Below are 18,582 nucleotides of genomic sequence, written 5' to 3'. Positions count from 1 at the left end.
AGGTACACATGAGGTCCTACATCAAATGGGGGAGGGGTCGATGGGGAGTTTGTTCCACAGTTTGGGATGCAGAAGGGAGAAGAGTCTTAAAGGGGTTTGGATCCTTGCTCTCTTCCACTGCATGATTCTCTGTCGGCAAATGGTGCATTTATATAGCGCTTTCATCCAAGGCGCTTTACATAGATTGTGCATTACATTCACCCATTCACGCACACATTCATACACCGGTGGCGGAGGAAACCATGCAAGGCTCCAACCTACTCACCGGGAGCAACTAGGGGTTCAGAGTCTTGCTCAAGGACTCTTCGACATTAACTCAGGGGGAGCCCGGATTCGAACTGGGAACCCTTCGTGCTCTAATAACGGTTTCTTTACCCCTGAGCTATGCCGTCGGCCTCTCTCATGAACAATATAGTGTATTTCTGCTCTCTCAGTGGGGGTTTCTCTCCTGTCAGCAAACCCCCAGCGACTGTCATGCATGAAAAGTCAAGCAGAACAGCTGCTCTGGACTCAAGCAGTCAGCGCTATGCGGAGGTGACAGGCCCTAGCATTGATGAATCCAAGCAGAAAGAACGAGTCGACATCGATATAGAACAAGATAAAGTCAAGATAAGGTCATATACTGTGTATACAGTACCTACACATACTGTACGTACAGTACATACACACACACACACACACACACACTAACACAAAGCGCTAGGCGGCCTTAATGTTCTGGGGTTTCAAGAGCTACAGTAATGTCGTTATTATCAGTTAGTATCAAAACCTCCGCCTCATGTCAGTCAGTCAGTCAGTCAGTCAGTCAGTCAGTCAGTCAGTCAGTCAGTCAAGCCTCATGTCACACTCCATACTGTATATTGCCGTCCTTGTCCCTTTTATGCCCATATATGGAGATCCCTGATGTCATCAATATTAAGCCCATGTTATGCTCCATACATGGCTGTCCTTGTCCCTATTGTGCCCATATTTGGAGATCCCTGATGTCATCTATATTAAGCCCATATATGGACATATTGTGTCAGTCTTGCCCTTAGGCGTCTTACTAGTTTTGTTTTTCATAGATTCTTCCCCCCGAATTACGAAAAAGCATCAAAAGTGCAAGCTCGAAACGCTGTGCAAATGGAGCTGCTACTTTAGCCGTTTTGGAATTTTAATAATGAAAAAGTAACAGTTTTGGCACCGCCGTGCACTGCCAAGCACGGTTCCTGCTCACGCCAACCACGTATATCCATTATCCATGTTAGGCACGGTGCACGTTTGACTCCAGTCCGCGGCTGTTGCATGAGTCACTTTTCTCTAACCAAATTAATCCGATGATTCATTTAGAACATGAGCCGTGATTCAAACAGCTGATTTGCATTCTGTTTACTCCACAGGATCAGAAGTGTTTCTGACACAAGCACAAACAAACCAACAGCCTCATTTAAAACCCATTTAGGCCTAGAATTATTGAATGCTTTAACCAGTGAAAAATAGCAGATATACAAGCTCACAGCGCGGCACCGAGTGCCGCGCTGCGAGCTTGTAGATCTGCTATTTTTGAAAAAGTTGTGAAAATGAGTGCAAATCTTTGAATATATGTATTTTCAAAGCGAACGTTTGTAACTCAAATTTTGCTTCTGGGGGGTCCCTGGAACTAGATATTTTGAGATGGGGGTCCGTGGCCAAATAAATATCATTTTGGGGGTCCTTCACATGAAAAGGTTTGATAACCACTGACATAGTCGTCTATCAAGAACAGACTAACTGAGCTCCAGTTGAGTTGAGTTCTTTGATGATGGCTGGCCAGATTGCTGACATAGAAACATAGGTTTTTCAAAAAACCTTAGAAGGATTCAAAAGACACAGAATCGGGTCAAAATTCGAATTTTCGCGATTTTTCAAAAATAGCAGATCTACAAGCTCGCAGCGCGGCACTCGGTGCCGCACTGTGAGCTTGTATATCTGCTATTTTTCAATAGTTAAAGCATAAAATAATGATAGACAATACTGTGTACCCGTTCTGAATGGGTTAGAATGTGATGATCTACTCCTGCTCATCAGTTATTAAAATACCGTAAGGTACAAGGGCAAAAATAACACGTCCAGGATGAGCTCATCAAAACAGTATTATTATGACAGAACGTCAAGGTGCTTGTCATTCCAACAAGCTACGGTACAGACGTTATAGTGATAGTCCCACTGTACCGACCCTGATAGTGGGACATAATCGTTTACTTTCCCTTGTCTATATTACAAACAGGCTATGATACAGGCTTTGAGACAATAGAGAAGAGCAATCAGTTACGTATAAATGTTGATTGATTGATTGATTGATTGATTAATAATATGAGACTTAGAAAAGAGCAGAATGAGTAGGAACAAAACATGCATCTTGTATCATTGAGCACTGATGTCAGTTTCATCTGACAAGTGTGTCAGTACAGTATGTGCTTACGTACATTAGATAAGAGTTATTCAACACGTATGCAGCACTGTTGTTAAGCAGATAAAGGTCATTTGTATGTACAGTATGTATGTCTATGTATGTATGTATGTCTATGTATGTATGTATGTATGTATGTATGTATGTATGTATGTATGTATGTCTATGTATGTATGTATGTGTGTATGTATGTATGTATGTATGTATGTATGTATATATGTATATATGTATATATGTATATATGTATGTATGTATGTATGTATGTATGTATGTATGTCTATGTATGTATGTATGTATGTGTGTATGTATGTATGTATGTATGTATGTATGTATGTATATATGTATATATGTATGTATGTATGTACGTACGTACCGTTAAGTATGTACAGTATGTAGGTATGTACAGCAGGGGTAGGCAACCTTAGGCACATTCAAAATCTGTAGGAAATCCTTCATTTTGATGTGGTGTCATAATTGTGGGCTCGCTGAAAGCGAGAACACTATGTTATCTTCATTATTATTATATTAATTAAGTTCTGCTCAAAAATAACATAATTTATCAGTCAAGTTCTCCTCAAAAATGACATGACCTATTACGTAACCTATTCTCCTCGACAGTACAAAGGCAGTGCAGTCAAGTTCTCCTCGACAGTATGAAGGCAGTACAGTACACAAGACAGTATAAAAGATGAGGTGCAACCAAAGGGTAGATCTTTATGCCCATACATGGAGTTACATGCGAGCCCACACTGTTTCGTAGGAATAGTATTTCTAGTTCAAATTAAAGTTGACATGGCACACTCACTATCACATGTACCTTGCCCACGTTGCTTGCCTTTTTAACTCATTTCTAGCCGATCCCGAGTATACTTGTGAAAAATACTCAAGTATTTAAAGTGCCGATCCCGAGTATACTCGCGTAAAATACTGTATATAGAGTAACGCTGGCGTTCTTACCCTAGGGTCCGTTGGAAACGATTGGCACGATTGGACTCGCCGATTCATCATCATCACGGATGCACGTGCACAAAATAGTAATCCCTTAACATGGAGGCCGACGGCCGATCTCATCTTTAATGTCCATTATCTCCAAAAAACACTTTAGAAGCCAAGGATGGCATTAGATTCTCGCTAAAAAAACACATGTTGAAAGGCAACGGTCGGCCATTACAAAACCGCATGTTGTTGACGATCGCTTCCGGTGAATGACGTCATGACGTCAAACCGGAAGTGTTTACGCAATGGCCTTCTAGCCTTCAAAATAAGAGAACGGTCGCGGATGAAGGCTGCGAAAGGCACGCTGGACATTTTAACCCGTTAATTTCTGGAGCACTAAATGGGTTAAACAAAGCTAAAATGCTGAACACATTTTTGAAACGTTTTGGCACTTTTGCTCTTGATACTTTTGGACTTTTACCCAAGCCCAATGCATTGTTGTACGGCTGCTTTTAAGCCATCGTCATGGTCAGCCGACCAGTCTTGGGGTTGTGCGTAGCAACGGTTTGTGTTGTGTGAGGTCACACCGGAGCTCTGCTCAGCTTATATGAACGCTGTCTCAGGATATAGAGAAGTCATAGAGGCTTAGAGTAGAGAGGCGGAAAGGACGAGAGAGGAGAGAAGGGAACACGCGGGCGCTCTGTACATAGAGCACAGGGACAAAAGGCTGGGAAGAGAGAGAAATAGAGAGAGATGTGTTGGACGGTGATCAGAGAGAGAGGAGAAGGTCATTGTGACGTGGCCGTTGGGTACACGGTCTACTCCTTTGGAACGTGCCTCAACAACACGAATCCAATGGAGGTGCACGTCTTCAACACAGTGTCTTTGCTATGGAAGAAGATTCACCCAGTGCCACCTGGAAGAGGACAACCTCACATTGCGGGACCCCCTATGAACCAGTACCACACTGCTGTGCTGATAGATCGTGTCGTCCACATCTGGGGCGGGTTTCCTTTCTGCAACGTCCTTTATGCATTTGATGTCGACGACCACGTATGGCTCAAACCCAGTGTTTCTGGGACTGTTCCACAGAGGAAGCAGGGCCACTCAGCCTGTGTCTTGGGCAAGGCCATGTATATCCATGGAGGATACATGCAGCTGAATGGATACGCTAATGACATGCACAAGTTGGACACCGCCACAATGGTCTGGTCTTTAATTAACACCAGAGGCACTTTACCGCCTGCTTCATCGGGTCACTCTGCCACCATCATCGGGACAAAGATGTTTGTCTTTGGGGGCTGTGGGAGCTGGAGGGGAGACTACTACAACACCATCAGAGTGTTTGACACAGAGACCAACCTCTGGCTGAGTGCCCCTTCTACACGGCTTCGTCCGATCGAACGCAAGGGCCATTCCGCCTTTGCCTACAATGGAGAGCTGTACATATTTGGTGGAAGAAAAGTTCATCAGAGATTCGGAGATCTGTGGAAACTCAATCCAGAGACCTTTTCCTGGAAGACGGTGAAGCCCAAAGGGAAACAGCCACCATCTAGGTTGTTTAGTATGAGCTGTTGCAAGGTGGGGGATCGCATGATCCTCCTTGATGTTTTGAACTTAGCTACTAATCTGAGGACATTATGCAAGCTAGCGGTTATTCAGTGCGGTCTGGAGCAGTCGAAACTCCGACACGACATCAGGCGGGAACTGGCAGCCATGGCTACAGACGAAAACATGCAGCAAAAGAACCACACCGTGAAAACTGGCCGTCGGGAGCTCCGACGGCTCAAATTTCAATTTTAAAGACCTGGTGAAATGAAAAATACCTTTTTCGCACTGATATAGCATATCTGTGGTCATCATTATGATCATTCCTAACAATAAATGCCCCCAAAAAGTGTATTTTTGACGGTTTTCACAGTGTATTACTCAATTTAAACTTAACCAGAAGACTAAAATATGTAAAACATTTTAGGTTAGAAATAAGCAACTTGTTAACAAGCATTCTGCAGTTTGGCCATCTGCCCATCTCTCACTACCTTGGCCAACACAACACCTGCAGGCTACAAACAATAACACTGCACACCATGTGAGTGCCATAGCCTGAGGGGATGGAACCTTCTCATTGGTTGCGAGGCCATTTCAGACTGAACCCTCAAAATAAAAATTAACAAAAATGTAATCACACTGACTATCAAGAAAATAAAAACATGGCAAATGTCGCTGACCCCTGATGTACATTATGTATGTATGTACAGTATGTATGTATGTATGTATGTACGGTAGGCCTATGTACTGTATGCATGAAGCGATACCAGCTGTGGACTGGTCATCTGGCATACAGGGCATATGCCCGGTAACAAAAAACAAAACAAAAAAAAAACATTTTCAGTTTTATGTCAGTTACGGTAATCTTTAGGTTGGGTGGCAACTACTGTATGAGTGGAGAGGGCCAATCCTTCAATAGCACCGGCCCACAGAGGCAGAGAGACAGCCACACTGGCTTGTCCAACATCTGAATACCAGCATATTAGCCGAATCACAGGCTACTGTGGCCCCACCCAAACATAACATCTGATATAAGCACCACAATACGTGTAGAGGCATTGCACGCGTTATGGGCTTGTAGATCTTCTGTGTTCGGTTAGCACCGGTTGCGGTGGGGGCCGGTCTGGGCCAAGATCGCCCCCTAGGGATGAATTTATTGTACTGTATGTCCCAGTCCAGCCCTGAGCGATACACTGTACATATTGTACTGTACTGTACGTACAAACATACAAAGTGTTCCATACGGCCTTGTCTCTTTGGAGCCACAGCGTTAAGAAAAAAGAACAGAACAGAAGATCAGAATCCCTGCTGGCCGTCTGCTGCTGCTATATATATATAGAAGCACGTTGGTCATGTGACCATAGCTGCCCATAGGACATCATCATCCATGTTCATGTGAAACCTCATAAACTGCTTACTGGCCGACTGTATATATTTAGCATAACAAATAAGGGCTAATTTTACGCTATCACTTAATCCAAATCTAATTTTTATTTGGGTCTTGGGGGGTGGAGGGGGAGGGGGGGGGGTATTGGTGGTGGCGATGGTGAGGGGAATTAAAAATGTGATTTAATTAAAGGAGATAACGAGCTTGTTGGATCATGTTGGGAGATATAAAGTAGGTCTTGTTTTAGCCCTTGGGTTGTCATTGCTCATTTAGCCATGGGTTCTCAGAGTGGTCCTTGGTGGTGCATGGTCCAAATGAGCTTGTAGATCTGAGCTTGTAGAAGATGGTGCTATTTTCCACCGAAGAGATTTGAGAGCAGCGATTCACAACGTGGGGTTGAGGGACCCACAGGGGCCCTTTGGGTGGGATCCAAGGGGTCCCAACATAAATGACTGATAGTTGTGTGTGTTTCTTTCTTTTACTATTTTGAAAATAGACGATCTACAAGCTCACAACGTAGATCAGCTGTTTTCACTCTTTTAAAACTAGGGATGGGACGATATGAAAATGTCATATTACGATTATTGTGACAAAATCAAAATCCATTTTCTTGGGGCAGAACATTTGCTATTTTTTTTTTTTTGGCAAAGAAATTTTTTGGCAAAGACATTTGTTAGAGAGTGAAAAAAAGACTGTATCAAGTATGTATATTATAAGTACCTTTTACCAATTATAGAGGGTTTAAGTGGTACCAGATATGCAGCTCAGCAAATAAAGGCTGAATTGATCCCAGTGCATGACGGAGGACGATGTCACAATAAATGAAATCTCCACGATACGTTTTTTATCACGATAAATGATAATATCGCGTATCGTCCCATCCCTATTTAAAACGTTTTTCAAAATATTACAAAATCCCCCAAAAAGTCTAGGCATATGGGGTAAGGCAAGATTGGGCCATTTAAGTGTTCAGTCCATAAACAAAATGAATCAATTCCCATAACAGTGCACTGTACGGTTTGACTAAAGATGCATTTCCCTCCTGTGTTGTGTGTCAGGTGTTGGAGCGATGACCTGGTCTCCCCTGGCATGTGGGCTGATAACGGGCAAGTACAGCGACGGAGTCCCTGACATCTCCAGAGCTACCATCAAGGTCAGTGGAACCATCATCACACTGAGTGTTGTGAATGATATACAGTACCGTTGCTGTCTGACAGAAACCTCTTATCTCCATATTTTAACTGTTTGTCTTTGTTTTACAAATGAACACCCTATACTCGATCATAGTGTCACACAGAAGCATCAGAAGTAGCAAATCTGCAATGTGCTTTTGCTATTTTGGAAATGTAATCCTGAAAGGTAACAGTTTTGGACATATGAGGTCGACAGAGAATATTTATTTGTAGGAATGTGTCAAATGGGAGCGTTTCGCTGTTACTATGTGTCATCTTTTCGACACCCAAACCTAACCTCCGTGGGGTGAGTCGCTAACCCTCCCGACGCTCCGTTGTCAAAATGATGACACGTAGTAGTAGCAGCAGCGAGATTTCACCGTGTCAAATGGCTCTTCTATTCTGATAGCAATCATTGCTCTATAGACCAGTGGTTTCAAACCTTTACATTTCAAGGACCCTCCCTTAACTCTGACAGTAGGATGTGCTTCTGTTACAAACATTCCTTATTTTCACACCTCAGACATAACGGTGTGTCCCTGTAACTGAAGCCAATAATAATAATACCCTTCACATACTGTTGTTGCTAAGCTTATGGCAGGCATGCCAGGGTACTGTGTGCAGCGCATGCGCTGTGGTTTGTAAAAAGGCAACTAAGCACCTGAACAGATCAGAACAGACTGTTTTCATTTTGAAGGAGACTGTGTGAGTCCAAAGGTTTTGCAAATTGCTAAAAATAATCCCGAATTCCACTAAAAGAAATTGTAAAAATAGATCTACATGATCAAAACGCGTCTCACTGCGACGCATTTTGAGCTTATAGTTCGTCTATTTTTTTTGCTACTTTTCTGTGACATACTGTAGATTGACAAAGTAAATGGTCCATGCAAGGCACCAACCTGCTCATCGGGAGAGAGTCTTGCTCAAGGACTCTTCAACACTAACTCTAGGGGAGCCCGAGATCGAACTGGGAATCTTCCGGTTGCCAAACGGCCACTCTGCCCCTGATCCACTGCCACCCCTTAAAGTAGGGCATTAATTACAACAAATAAGTTTAAATATGGACATACTGTAAGAGGTTTCTGCCCCTCAGTATTATGCAATGTGGCGTGTGGAGTGTGGAACTACATTTCCAGGTCAGGATACCAATGCCATCCAATCAGAAGTTAGAACTCATATACAGGATACAGTAGGATAAACAAAAAGTGAAATTAGAAGTGATGAAACAAAACAAATGAGCAGACAGAATTGGAACTGGAACACTATAAACTTGGAAGCTGATTAATGGGTTATCTTTCCCTGTTTGGATGAAAAAGCTGAAAATGTATTTGTTTATTAAAGAGCTGGGGAATCCTGTTACTGAACAAACACTATTATATTATTTTCACTACTTCTTAAACATTTGTTTTCTAATGTAGAATTTCTTAGGTTTTTATTTTATTTATTCATGAAATTACTGAAAAAAACAAAAAAAACATCGAATTTTATTTTAATTCATGAAAGATTTTGTTTTTTTGGGAATGTTTTGAAATAATAATAATTAAAACAAAATCTCGGGATAAAGGGACCCATAACAATGTGTCCACGGCCCACAAATGTGTCCTGGACCGCTGTTTGTGAACCAGTGACTCATGCCACCTTTAAATAAGCCTAAGCGTGTAATATGGACCCATTCTGAGGTGATTTTGGAGGAGAATAAAGGCTTAGGAGGAGAGGGGATGGGGTGGAGGGATGTCTTTTAATGTTCAATCAAATGAGGAGAAGAGTATTACAGATTCTTTCCAGTACATTTCCCTCCAAGTCCCTTTTAGCGACAGAATCCTCCTCCTGCCAGGCATTAAGGCGGCCAATTATTGGTTTGAAGGCAGACAGAGCCTGTAAAAAGGGAGCGTTATGGTTGCATTTAATCCAATGTGCTGGTCTCCATCTCCTCCCTGTCTGTCTGTCTGTGTGTCTGTCTGTGTATGTGTCTGTGTGTGTGTGTGTCTGTCTGTGTGTCTGCAGGGATACCAGTGGTTGAAGGAGAGAGTGGCCAGTGAGGAGGGGCGCAGGCAGCTGGCTAAGATCAAAGAGCTCCATCTACTGGCCGACAGGATGGGCTGCACTGCAGCTCAGCTAGCAATAGGTAAACTAAACTAAACTATACACCGAGGCAAAGAAGAGACACGCATGCCAGTGGTGGAAAAGGTTCTCATAATGTTTCACTTGAGTAAAAGTATCAGTACTGCAATGTAGAAATACTCTGTTACAAGTAAAAGTCTGGAAGTAAAAATGTACTTGAGTAAAAGTACAAAAGTAATGGCATCAAAATGTACTTAAAGTACGAAAAATAAAAGTACCGGTAGTCGTAATGCAGAATGTCCCATTTCAAGTTTTGAAAATGTATTAAAAAAAATCTTTTGAAAATAGCAGATCTACACGCTCACAATGCGTCACACCGCGACGCATTGAGAGCTTGTAGATCGGCTATTTTCAAATGAGCAAAATAATAGGGTTGAAGTGGTTAATGTATGTTTAGTAATAAGAATCAAATTCTACAAAGTAAATAGTAACTTACAAATAAATGTAGTGGAGTAAAAGTACAACATTTTGATCCGAGATGAGGTGGAGTAGAAGTAAAAGTATTTGAAATTGGAAATACCCAAGTAAAGTACAAATGTTTTACTTAAGGACAGTACTTAAATGTACTTAGTTACTTTACACCACTGACACGTGCAATGTCATTCTCCATTCACTCATAAGAATCCTCAGAGTTTGATGGATGTGTAACTTAATTTGGTTACACGCGTGCACTGACTGCACTCAGAGTCAAATTAAAGCTGCAAATCTTATTTTAATAAGAGCAGTGGGCTGGCTCCATGCTCTTCCATTGAGACGCTGTTGTCTGGTAGGACCCCTACTGGTTGACAAGCAGTACTGCCTGAAGCAGAAATCATTCTAATCTTAGAAGAGCGATATGTTGTGTATAGTATGAGCCGGGTTTGAATCTTGCACAGAATATGAATATTACGGACTACAAGTTTTAAATGAACACTGATTATTTGACTGCACTGCAGTGATATTGCTTTTTGTCCCTTTTGGGAATGAAGTAACCCAGCGTTCAGCTGGAATGTATTTTATTTAATTTTTCTAATGGAATATATATATTCTTATTTTTCACATGCAATGTTTTGGCCTTGTTCCCTAAGTCACAATCAGCCACATCTGCCCAGCAATTGGCAATCACTCACTACTCACCAGTTTATTACAGCTAATATTACATTTACACTTATTTATTTATTTCCTCTCTCTGCCTGTCTGTTAATCTCTCCCTCTCTCTCCCCATCTTTCTGTGCATCTGTCTCTCTCCCTCCATCTTTCCGTCTCTCTCTCTCTCTCTCTCTCTCTCTCTCTCCTCCCCCCCCCCCCCCCCCCCCCCCCTGTGGCGGTGCAGCCTGGTGCCTGCGCAGTGAGGGAGTGAGCAGCGTGCTGCTGGGGGTCTCCACCACGGAGCAGCTGGTGGAGAACCTGGGAGCCCTGCAGGTACAAACATCTCACGTCCCTATAGGATGCATGGGGGAGGAGGGTGATGTCACTGATCACTGCATGTACTCCTACTACATGGGGATGGGACGATATGAAAATGTCATATCACGATATGATGATATGATATGATATAGTACTTTATTGTCAGTTCACACTGAAATTTGTCTTACGACACAGCAGTCATGTATTCAAAACATATATACAAACATTTGTAACACATCAAGGCATACGTGACACGCTGAGTCGCGGTGCAGCCCCTGTACCAGCGCACCAAAATTTCACTTGCTTGAAGAGCAAGAATTATTGTGACCAAAGAAATTGCGGTTTATGATATCATCGTGATAATCAAATTATCCCCGACATCCATTATCCTGGGGCGGAACATTTGCCAAAAAATAGCAGATCTACAAGCTCACGAGTCACAACGCTGCGAGCTTGTAGATCGGCTATTTTTTGATCGGCTAGGACTTTTGATAGAGAGTGGAAAAAAAGACGTCATTGTACAATATATTATATATATTATACAAGTACCTTTTACCAATTATAGAGGGTTTAAGTGCTACCAGATATGCAGCTTGGCAAATAAAAGGTGAATTGATCCCAGTGCATGACGGAGGACGATATCACAATAAATCAAATATCCACGATTATCGTGAGTGTTTTTTTTTTATCACGATAAACGATAATATCACTTATCGTCCCATCTCTAGTCACTGATCACTGAATGTACAGAATGAAAATAAAACATCACAAGGATGCATCTGGGACGTATCATCAGTGATGTAGCCTGGGGTCGACGAGTGTTTCGGGTCTCGCAACATCATACACCCTCGCCCAGGTGACCCAGCCGGGGTTGATCAAGTCCCGACTTACGTCCCAGTAGCTATCCACGATCAGTCCTATTAGGGAAAGACAGGGTCACTCAATGTGCTGCACCGGAACTACTCTGCCGGGATTGGGGGTACTATTCTGGCGCGTGGAAGAACTAGGCTCTATGGGTTGACTCCTGGCCGGGCTCCTCCTACTTCTCACCAGGTCCTCTCCTGCTCTCACCAGGTTCAGAACCTGTGCGTTGCACCAGACCCCAATCCAAACATTCCATTCAGCTGCTGCAGTTGAATGGCCCTCCTAAAGGCCTCACCGTGGATTTGTTGGGCTTCTTCCTCACGGAAGACACAGGCTGGGGCGCTAACCCAACCTGCTCCCGGGTGCCGTCTAAATTCCGGCCGTCAACCGAGTCTCCGGTGGTCACCAAACTATTCCTGGTTGTCACATAGTCTATTCCTATGAGCCACTATAAATAGAACTAATAATGAAAATAAAACATCACAAGGATGCATCTGGGACGTATCATCAGTGATGTAGCCTGGGGTCGACGAGTGTTTCGGGTCTCGCAACATCATACACCCTCGCCCAGGTGACCCAGCCGGGGTTGATCAAGTCCCGACTTACGTCCCAGTAGCTATCCACGATCAGTCCTATTAGGGAAAGACAGGGTCACTCAATGTGCTGCACCGGAACTACTCTGCCGGGATTGGGGGTACTATTCTGGCGCGTGGAAGAACTAGGCTCTATGGGTTGACTCCTGGCCGGGCTCCTCCTACGTCTCACCAGGTCCTCTCCTGCTCTCACCAGGTTCAGAACCTGTGCGTTGCACCAGACCCCAATCCAAACATTCCATTCAGCTGCTGCAGTTGAATGGCCCTCCTAAAGGCCTCACCGTGGATTTGTTGGGCTTCTTCCTCACGGAAGACACAGGCTGGGGCGCTAACCCAACCTGCTCCCGGGTGCCGTCTAAATTCCGGCCGTCAACCGAGTCTCCGGTGGTCACCAAACTATTCCTGGTTGTCACATAGTCTATTCCTATGAGCCACTATAAATAGAACTAATAATGAAAATAAAACATCACAAGGATGCATCTGGGACGTATCATCAGTGATGTAGCCTGGGGTCGACGAGTGTTTCGGGTCTCGCAACATCATACACCCTCGCCCAGGTGACCCAGCCGGGGTTGATCAAGTCCCGACTTACGTCCCAGTAGCTATCCACGATCAGTCCTATTAGGGAAAGACAGGGTCACTCAATGTGCTGCACCGGAACTACTCTGCCGGGATTGGGGGTACTATTCTGGCGCGTGGAAGAACTAGGCTCTATGGGTTGACTCCTGGCCGGGCTCCTCCTACGTCTCACCAGGTCCTCTCCTGCTCTCACCAGGTTCAGAACCTGTGCGTTGCACCAGACCCCAATCCAAACATTCCATTCAGCTGCTGCAGTTGAATGGCCCTCCTAAAGGCCTCACCGTGGATTTGTTGGGCTTCTTCCTCACGGAAGACACAGGCTGGGGCGCTAACCCAACCTGCTCCCGGGTGCCGTCTAAATTCCGGCCGTCAACCGAGTCTCCGGTGGTCACCAAACTATTCCTGGTTGTCACATAGTCTATTCCTATGAGCCACTATAAATAGAACTAATAATGAAAATAAAACATCACAAGGATGCATCTGGGACGTATCATCAGTGATGTAGCCTGGGGTCGACGAGTGTTTCGGGTCTCGCAACATCATACACCCTCGCCCAGGTGACCCAGCCGGGGTTGATCAAGTCCCGACTTACGTCCCAGTAGCTATCCACGATCAGTCCTATTAGGGAAAGACAGGGTCACTCAATGTGCTGCACCGGAACTACTCTGCCGGGATTGGGGGTACTATTCTGGCGCGTGGAAGAACTAGGCTCTATGGGTTGACTCCTGGCCGGGCTCCTCCTACGTCTCACCAGGTCCTCTCCTGCTCTCACCAGGTTCAGAACCTGTGCGTTGCACCAGACCCCAATCCAAACATTCCATTCAGCTGCTGCAGTTGAATGGCCCTCCTAAAGGCCTCACCGTGGATTTGTTGGGCTTCTTCCTCACGGAAGACACAGGCTGGGGCGCTAACCCAACCTGCTCCCGGGTGCCGTCTAAATTCCGGCCGTCAACCGAGTCTCCGGTGGTCACCAAACTATTCCTGGTTGTCACATAGTCTATTCCTATGAGCCACTATAAATAGAACTAATAATGAAAATAAAACATCACAAGGATGCATCTGGGACGTATCATCAGTGATGTAGCCTGGGGTCGACGAGTGTTTCGGGTCTCGCAACATCATACACCCTCGCCCAGGTGACCCAGCCGGGGTTGATCAAGTCCCGACTTACGTCCCAGTAGCTATCCACGATCAGTCCTATTAGGGAAAGACAGGGTCACTCAATGTGCTGCACCGGAACTACTCTGCCGGGATTGGGGGTACTATTCTGGCGCGTGGAAGAACTAGGCTCTATGGGTTGACTCCTGGCCGGGCTCCTCCTACGTCTCACCAGGTCCTCTCCTGCTCTCACCAGGTTCAGAACCTGTGCGTTGCACCAGACCCCAATCCAAACATTCCATTCAGCTGCTGCAGTTGAATGGCCCTCCTAAAGGCCTCACCGTGGATTTGTTGGGCTTCTTCCTCACGGAAGACACAGGCTGGGGTGCTAACCCAACCTGCTCCCGGGTGCCGTCTAAATTCCGGCCGTCAACCGAGTCTCCGGTGGTCACCAAACTATTCCTGGTTGTCACATAGTCTATTCCTATGAGCCACTATAAATAGAACTAATAATGAAAATAAAACATCACAAGGATGCATCTGGGACGTATCATCAATGATGTAGCCTGGGGTCGACGAGTGTTTCGGGTCTCGCAACATCATACACCCTCGCCCAGGTGACCCAGCCGGGGTTGATCAAGTCCCGACTTACGTCCCAGTAGCTATCCACGATCAGTCCTATTAGGGAAAGACAGGGTCACTCAATGTGCTGCACCGGAACTACTCTGCCGGGATTGGGGGTACTATTCTGGCGCGTGGAAGAACTAGGCTCTATGGGTTGACTCCTGGCCGGGCTCCTCCTACGTCTCACCAGGTCCTCTCCTGCTCTCACCAGGTTCAGAACCTGTGCGTTGCACCAGACCCCAATCCAAACATTCCATTCAGCTGCTGCAGTTGAATGGCCCTCCTAAAGGCCTCACCGTGGATTTGTTGGGCTTCTTCCTCACGGAAGACACAGGCTGGGGCGCTAACCCAACCTGCTCCCGGGTGCCGTCTAAATTCCGGCCGTCAACCGAGTCTCCGGTGGTCACCAAACTATTCCTGGTTGTCACATAGTCTATTCCTATGAGCCACTATAAATAGAACTAATAATGAAAATAAAACATCACAAGGATGCATCTGGGACGTATCATCAGTGATGTAGCCTGGGGTCGACGAGTGTTTCGGGTCTCGCAACATCATACACCCTCGCCCAGGTGACCCAGCCGGGGTTGATCAAGTCCCGACTTACGTCCCAGTAGCTATCCACGATCAGTCCTATTAGGGAAAGACAGGGTCACTCAATGTGCTGCAACGGAACTACTCTGCCGGGATTGGGGGTACTATTCTGGCACGTGGAAGAACTAGGCTCTATGGGTTGACTCCTGGCCGGGCTCCTCCTACGTCTCACCAGGTCCTCTCCTGCTCTCACCAGGTTCAGAACCTGTGCGTTGCACCAGACCCCAATCCAAACATTCCATTCAGCTGCTGCAGTTGAATGGCCCTCCTAAAGGCCTCACCGTGGATTTGTTGGGCTTCTTCCTCACGGAAGACACAGGCTGGGGCGCTAACCCAACCTGCTCCCGGGTGCCGTCTAAATTCCGGCCGTCAACCGAGTCTCCGGTGGTCACCAAACTATTCCTGGTTGTCACATAGTCTATTCCTATGAGCCACTATAAATAGAACTAATAATGAAAATAAAACATCACAAGGATGCATCTGGGACGTATCATCAGTGATGTAGCCTGGGGTCGACGAGTGTTTCGGGTCTCGCAACATCATACAGTACAACTACATGGGGGAGGAGGGCGGTGATGTCACTGATCACTGCATGTACTGCTGCGGGCAGTGTTGTGCCTGAACGTGTTCAATGAACACGCGTTCATGAACACGTTCATATTTTGGGCAAATATGAACTGAGCGTTTGCTATCCGCTAGATGAACGCTATTGTGAACAGTGTTCATTCTGGCGTTGTGAACGCCAGAATCGTCCACGTCGCGCCCGGGCGTCTTTCTTTGCATTCAATTTGAAGTGCTGTGTGTGCATCGCCTCCGTGTTCGTCTCTCAAGTAAAGCCTGACTTAGGCTTCGTCGTACGCCGCGTTGCATGCTGAAAACAGCTGTTCTGCAAGCTCGCAACACCTGTCAGCAGGGAGTGTTGGGTGGGAGGAGTAGGACAGAGGCTCTACGTCGTCCCGGTGGGGGCTCCTTTTCTCTCGGATTGATAGCTTGTGTATTTCTGGGCTTGGCCGAATCCGCCAATCCTTCAGGTTCCTTTGGGTGAAACAACACAGCTTCCGTTGGAATTGCATTACGGAACGTATCCATTGTTACATTTTAAGGGGTTTATTTCGCCATAGCACAACACATGGTGAAGTGTTGTAGTGCAGGTTATTTCAACGACCACCAGTCTTGTGAAAGATTAAAACGGGACAGCCGAACTTTTCGTGATTCTGCCAATAATCATATTTTTTGATACTCACTTCAGAGTTTTTGCCGTGTCAAACAAGGGAATCACGTGACGTTGATCCGATTCCCCTATTTGCTCATACTAGGACATGGCATATGTGTTGGCAAAAGAATACAAAAACAAAGAAGCTAGATCGATCCCTTGTAAAAGTCTAAAAACAGGACCATATCGCACCTGTCTTAGCTACTCCAGTCTCCACTTGTTATCTGTTAGTTTGAGAATTGATTTCAAGATTTTACAGATAACTTTTAAAGCCCTGCAAGGACAGACAGGCTCCCAGTTTCATTCTAGATAATCTGGGTCCCCTATGAGTCTTAGATCCTCCCATACGAGAGGGCTCTCTTTGTTGTTCCTGAACTCACCTCATCATAACTCGGGGTGATCAGGCTTTAGCCTTTGAGAAAGCCCTACCAAAAGAAAGATCAGTCCCTTCTTTTAAATTAAATCACCTCTACAAGCTTGAGCTTGTAGATCCACTATTTTAGCTATTTTTGAAATGGGGCTTAATAATTTACCCCGTGTAACTTCTAATCTTTTGCCACCCTCTATTTCTCCCTGAAATTGCGCCTCTGCAAAGAAAGCACCAATCACGTTCTCTAAACCAGTGGTGAGAGAGGGCGAGATCATTTAGCGACCTACAACTGGGTTGCAACCTGGTCGGTAGTTTTCACCGACTGGGTCGCTAAAGCGACCCAGTCGGTAGATTTAGCGACCCAGTCGGTAGATTTAGCAACCCAGTCGGTGAAAACTACCGACCAGGTTGCAACCCAGTTGTAGGTCGCTAAATGATCTCGCTCCTACTGCCAGTGGTTCTCAACCTGTGGGTTGAGAACCTGTGGGTTTGGGACCCCCCAGGGGGAGTCCCAAAATGATTCTGGGGGGTCCCCAGATGATTAGCTTAATATTGTGCAACATTGTTTTCTCACTCAACAGTAAACAAGCCAACATAAAGTTTAAGTGTAGAGTGCAGTATCTAAACTTTCCTAAAGTAGTGATGGGCAATCCCATTCATTTCAGTGAACGAATCATTTCGTTCATGGTAATGATCCGTTCAAATGATTCATTCACGTTCACCGTTCATAGCCCGATCGTCCAATGAAAAACACAATTACGTCGCGAGTACAGGGGGTGAACGAAAGTGTGAGTGTCAGGGATTTGAACGAATCGTTCATGAGTCTTGCTAATTATTCGAATCTTATGAACGAGTCACTCATGAACGACACATCACTATCCTAAAGTGACAAATTATGAGGACTTTTTAATACCTATAAAATGACAAATTAAATATTGGTCAAATTGTCAAATATTAGAGGCAGAAATTGTGAAAATAGCCGATCTACATGTTCACAACGCCAGCATGTAGATCTGATATTTTCACAATAGAACAACCATGTTACACAAAATGTAATGCCTCAACTCTTAGTGCTCATGATTCAGGGTGGGGGGGTCCCCAGTTAAAATATGATTATTTCAGGTGTCGCAGCCTGAAAAGGTTGCACTGCTCTAAACTAACGCCTGTCTTTCTCTTTTCACTTGAACATTTCTCAGATTCTGTCCCAAATGACTCCTACGACCGTGACCGAGATCGACACGCTCCTGGGGAACAAGCCGCACTCTAAGAAAGAGTCTCGCGCATGAAGACGGAGGGAAAAACTACAACGAACATTTAAAAAAAAGAAAAACGAGAGAAAACGATGATGTCGGGACAAACATCGCTTTTCTTCGCTCAGCCGTGTACTCGAAAACTTGCATGTCCTATAATACGTGCGCATATTCCATTTGGCGCATTATACATCTTATCATGTATGAGGAAAAAGAATTATAATAATAACAAAGCAAATCTTTCATTGTGCAAAACAGAAGAAAAAATATAAGCAACACAAAGCCAGATTAGGTCATATTATATTTACTCACTGCCGATAGTTCCACGGACACACATATTTCTTTACGAGAGAGGGGAGGCCAAGGCATTATGAAGCAGCAGGGATCCATGGAGATCGAGTTTGAGACATTGAAAGACG

At 44.9% G+C, this 18,582-nt stretch overlaps 1 protein-coding gene across 1 annotated transcript in view; it reads left to right on the top strand.

Annotated features, from left to right (window-relative positions):
- LOC308304864 (voltage-gated potassium channel subunit beta-3-like) overlaps positions 1-18,199 on the top strand; it is a gene marked incomplete at both ends in the record, with an annotated part of 110,681 nt that extends 92,482 nt beyond the window's left edge. The window contains 6 exons of the mRNA XM_080749492.1: positions 4,435-4,487; positions 4,594-5,132; positions 7,358-7,452; positions 9,476-9,596; positions 10,905-10,993; positions 18,110-18,199. Of these exons, the coding sequence (XP_080605618.1) occupies positions 4,435-4,487; positions 4,594-5,132; positions 7,358-7,452; positions 9,476-9,596; positions 10,905-10,993; positions 18,110-18,199 (987 nt within the window). The remainder of the gene's footprint in view (positions 1-4,434; positions 4,488-4,593; positions 5,133-7,357; positions 7,453-9,475; positions 9,597-10,904; positions 10,994-18,109) is intronic.
- Between the last annotated feature and the right edge of the window lie 383 nt (positions 18,200-18,582).

This window comes from Nannobrachium achirus (assembly GCF_963921795.1).
Source record: "Nannobrachium achirus genome assembly, chromosome: 19".
NCBI classification, from domain to species: domain Eukaryota; kingdom Metazoa; phylum Chordata; class Actinopteri; order Myctophiformes; family Myctophidae; genus Nannobrachium; species Nannobrachium achirus.
Note: the sequence above shows the minus strand (reverse complement) of the source record. Positions and strands in the feature narration are given on the sequence as shown.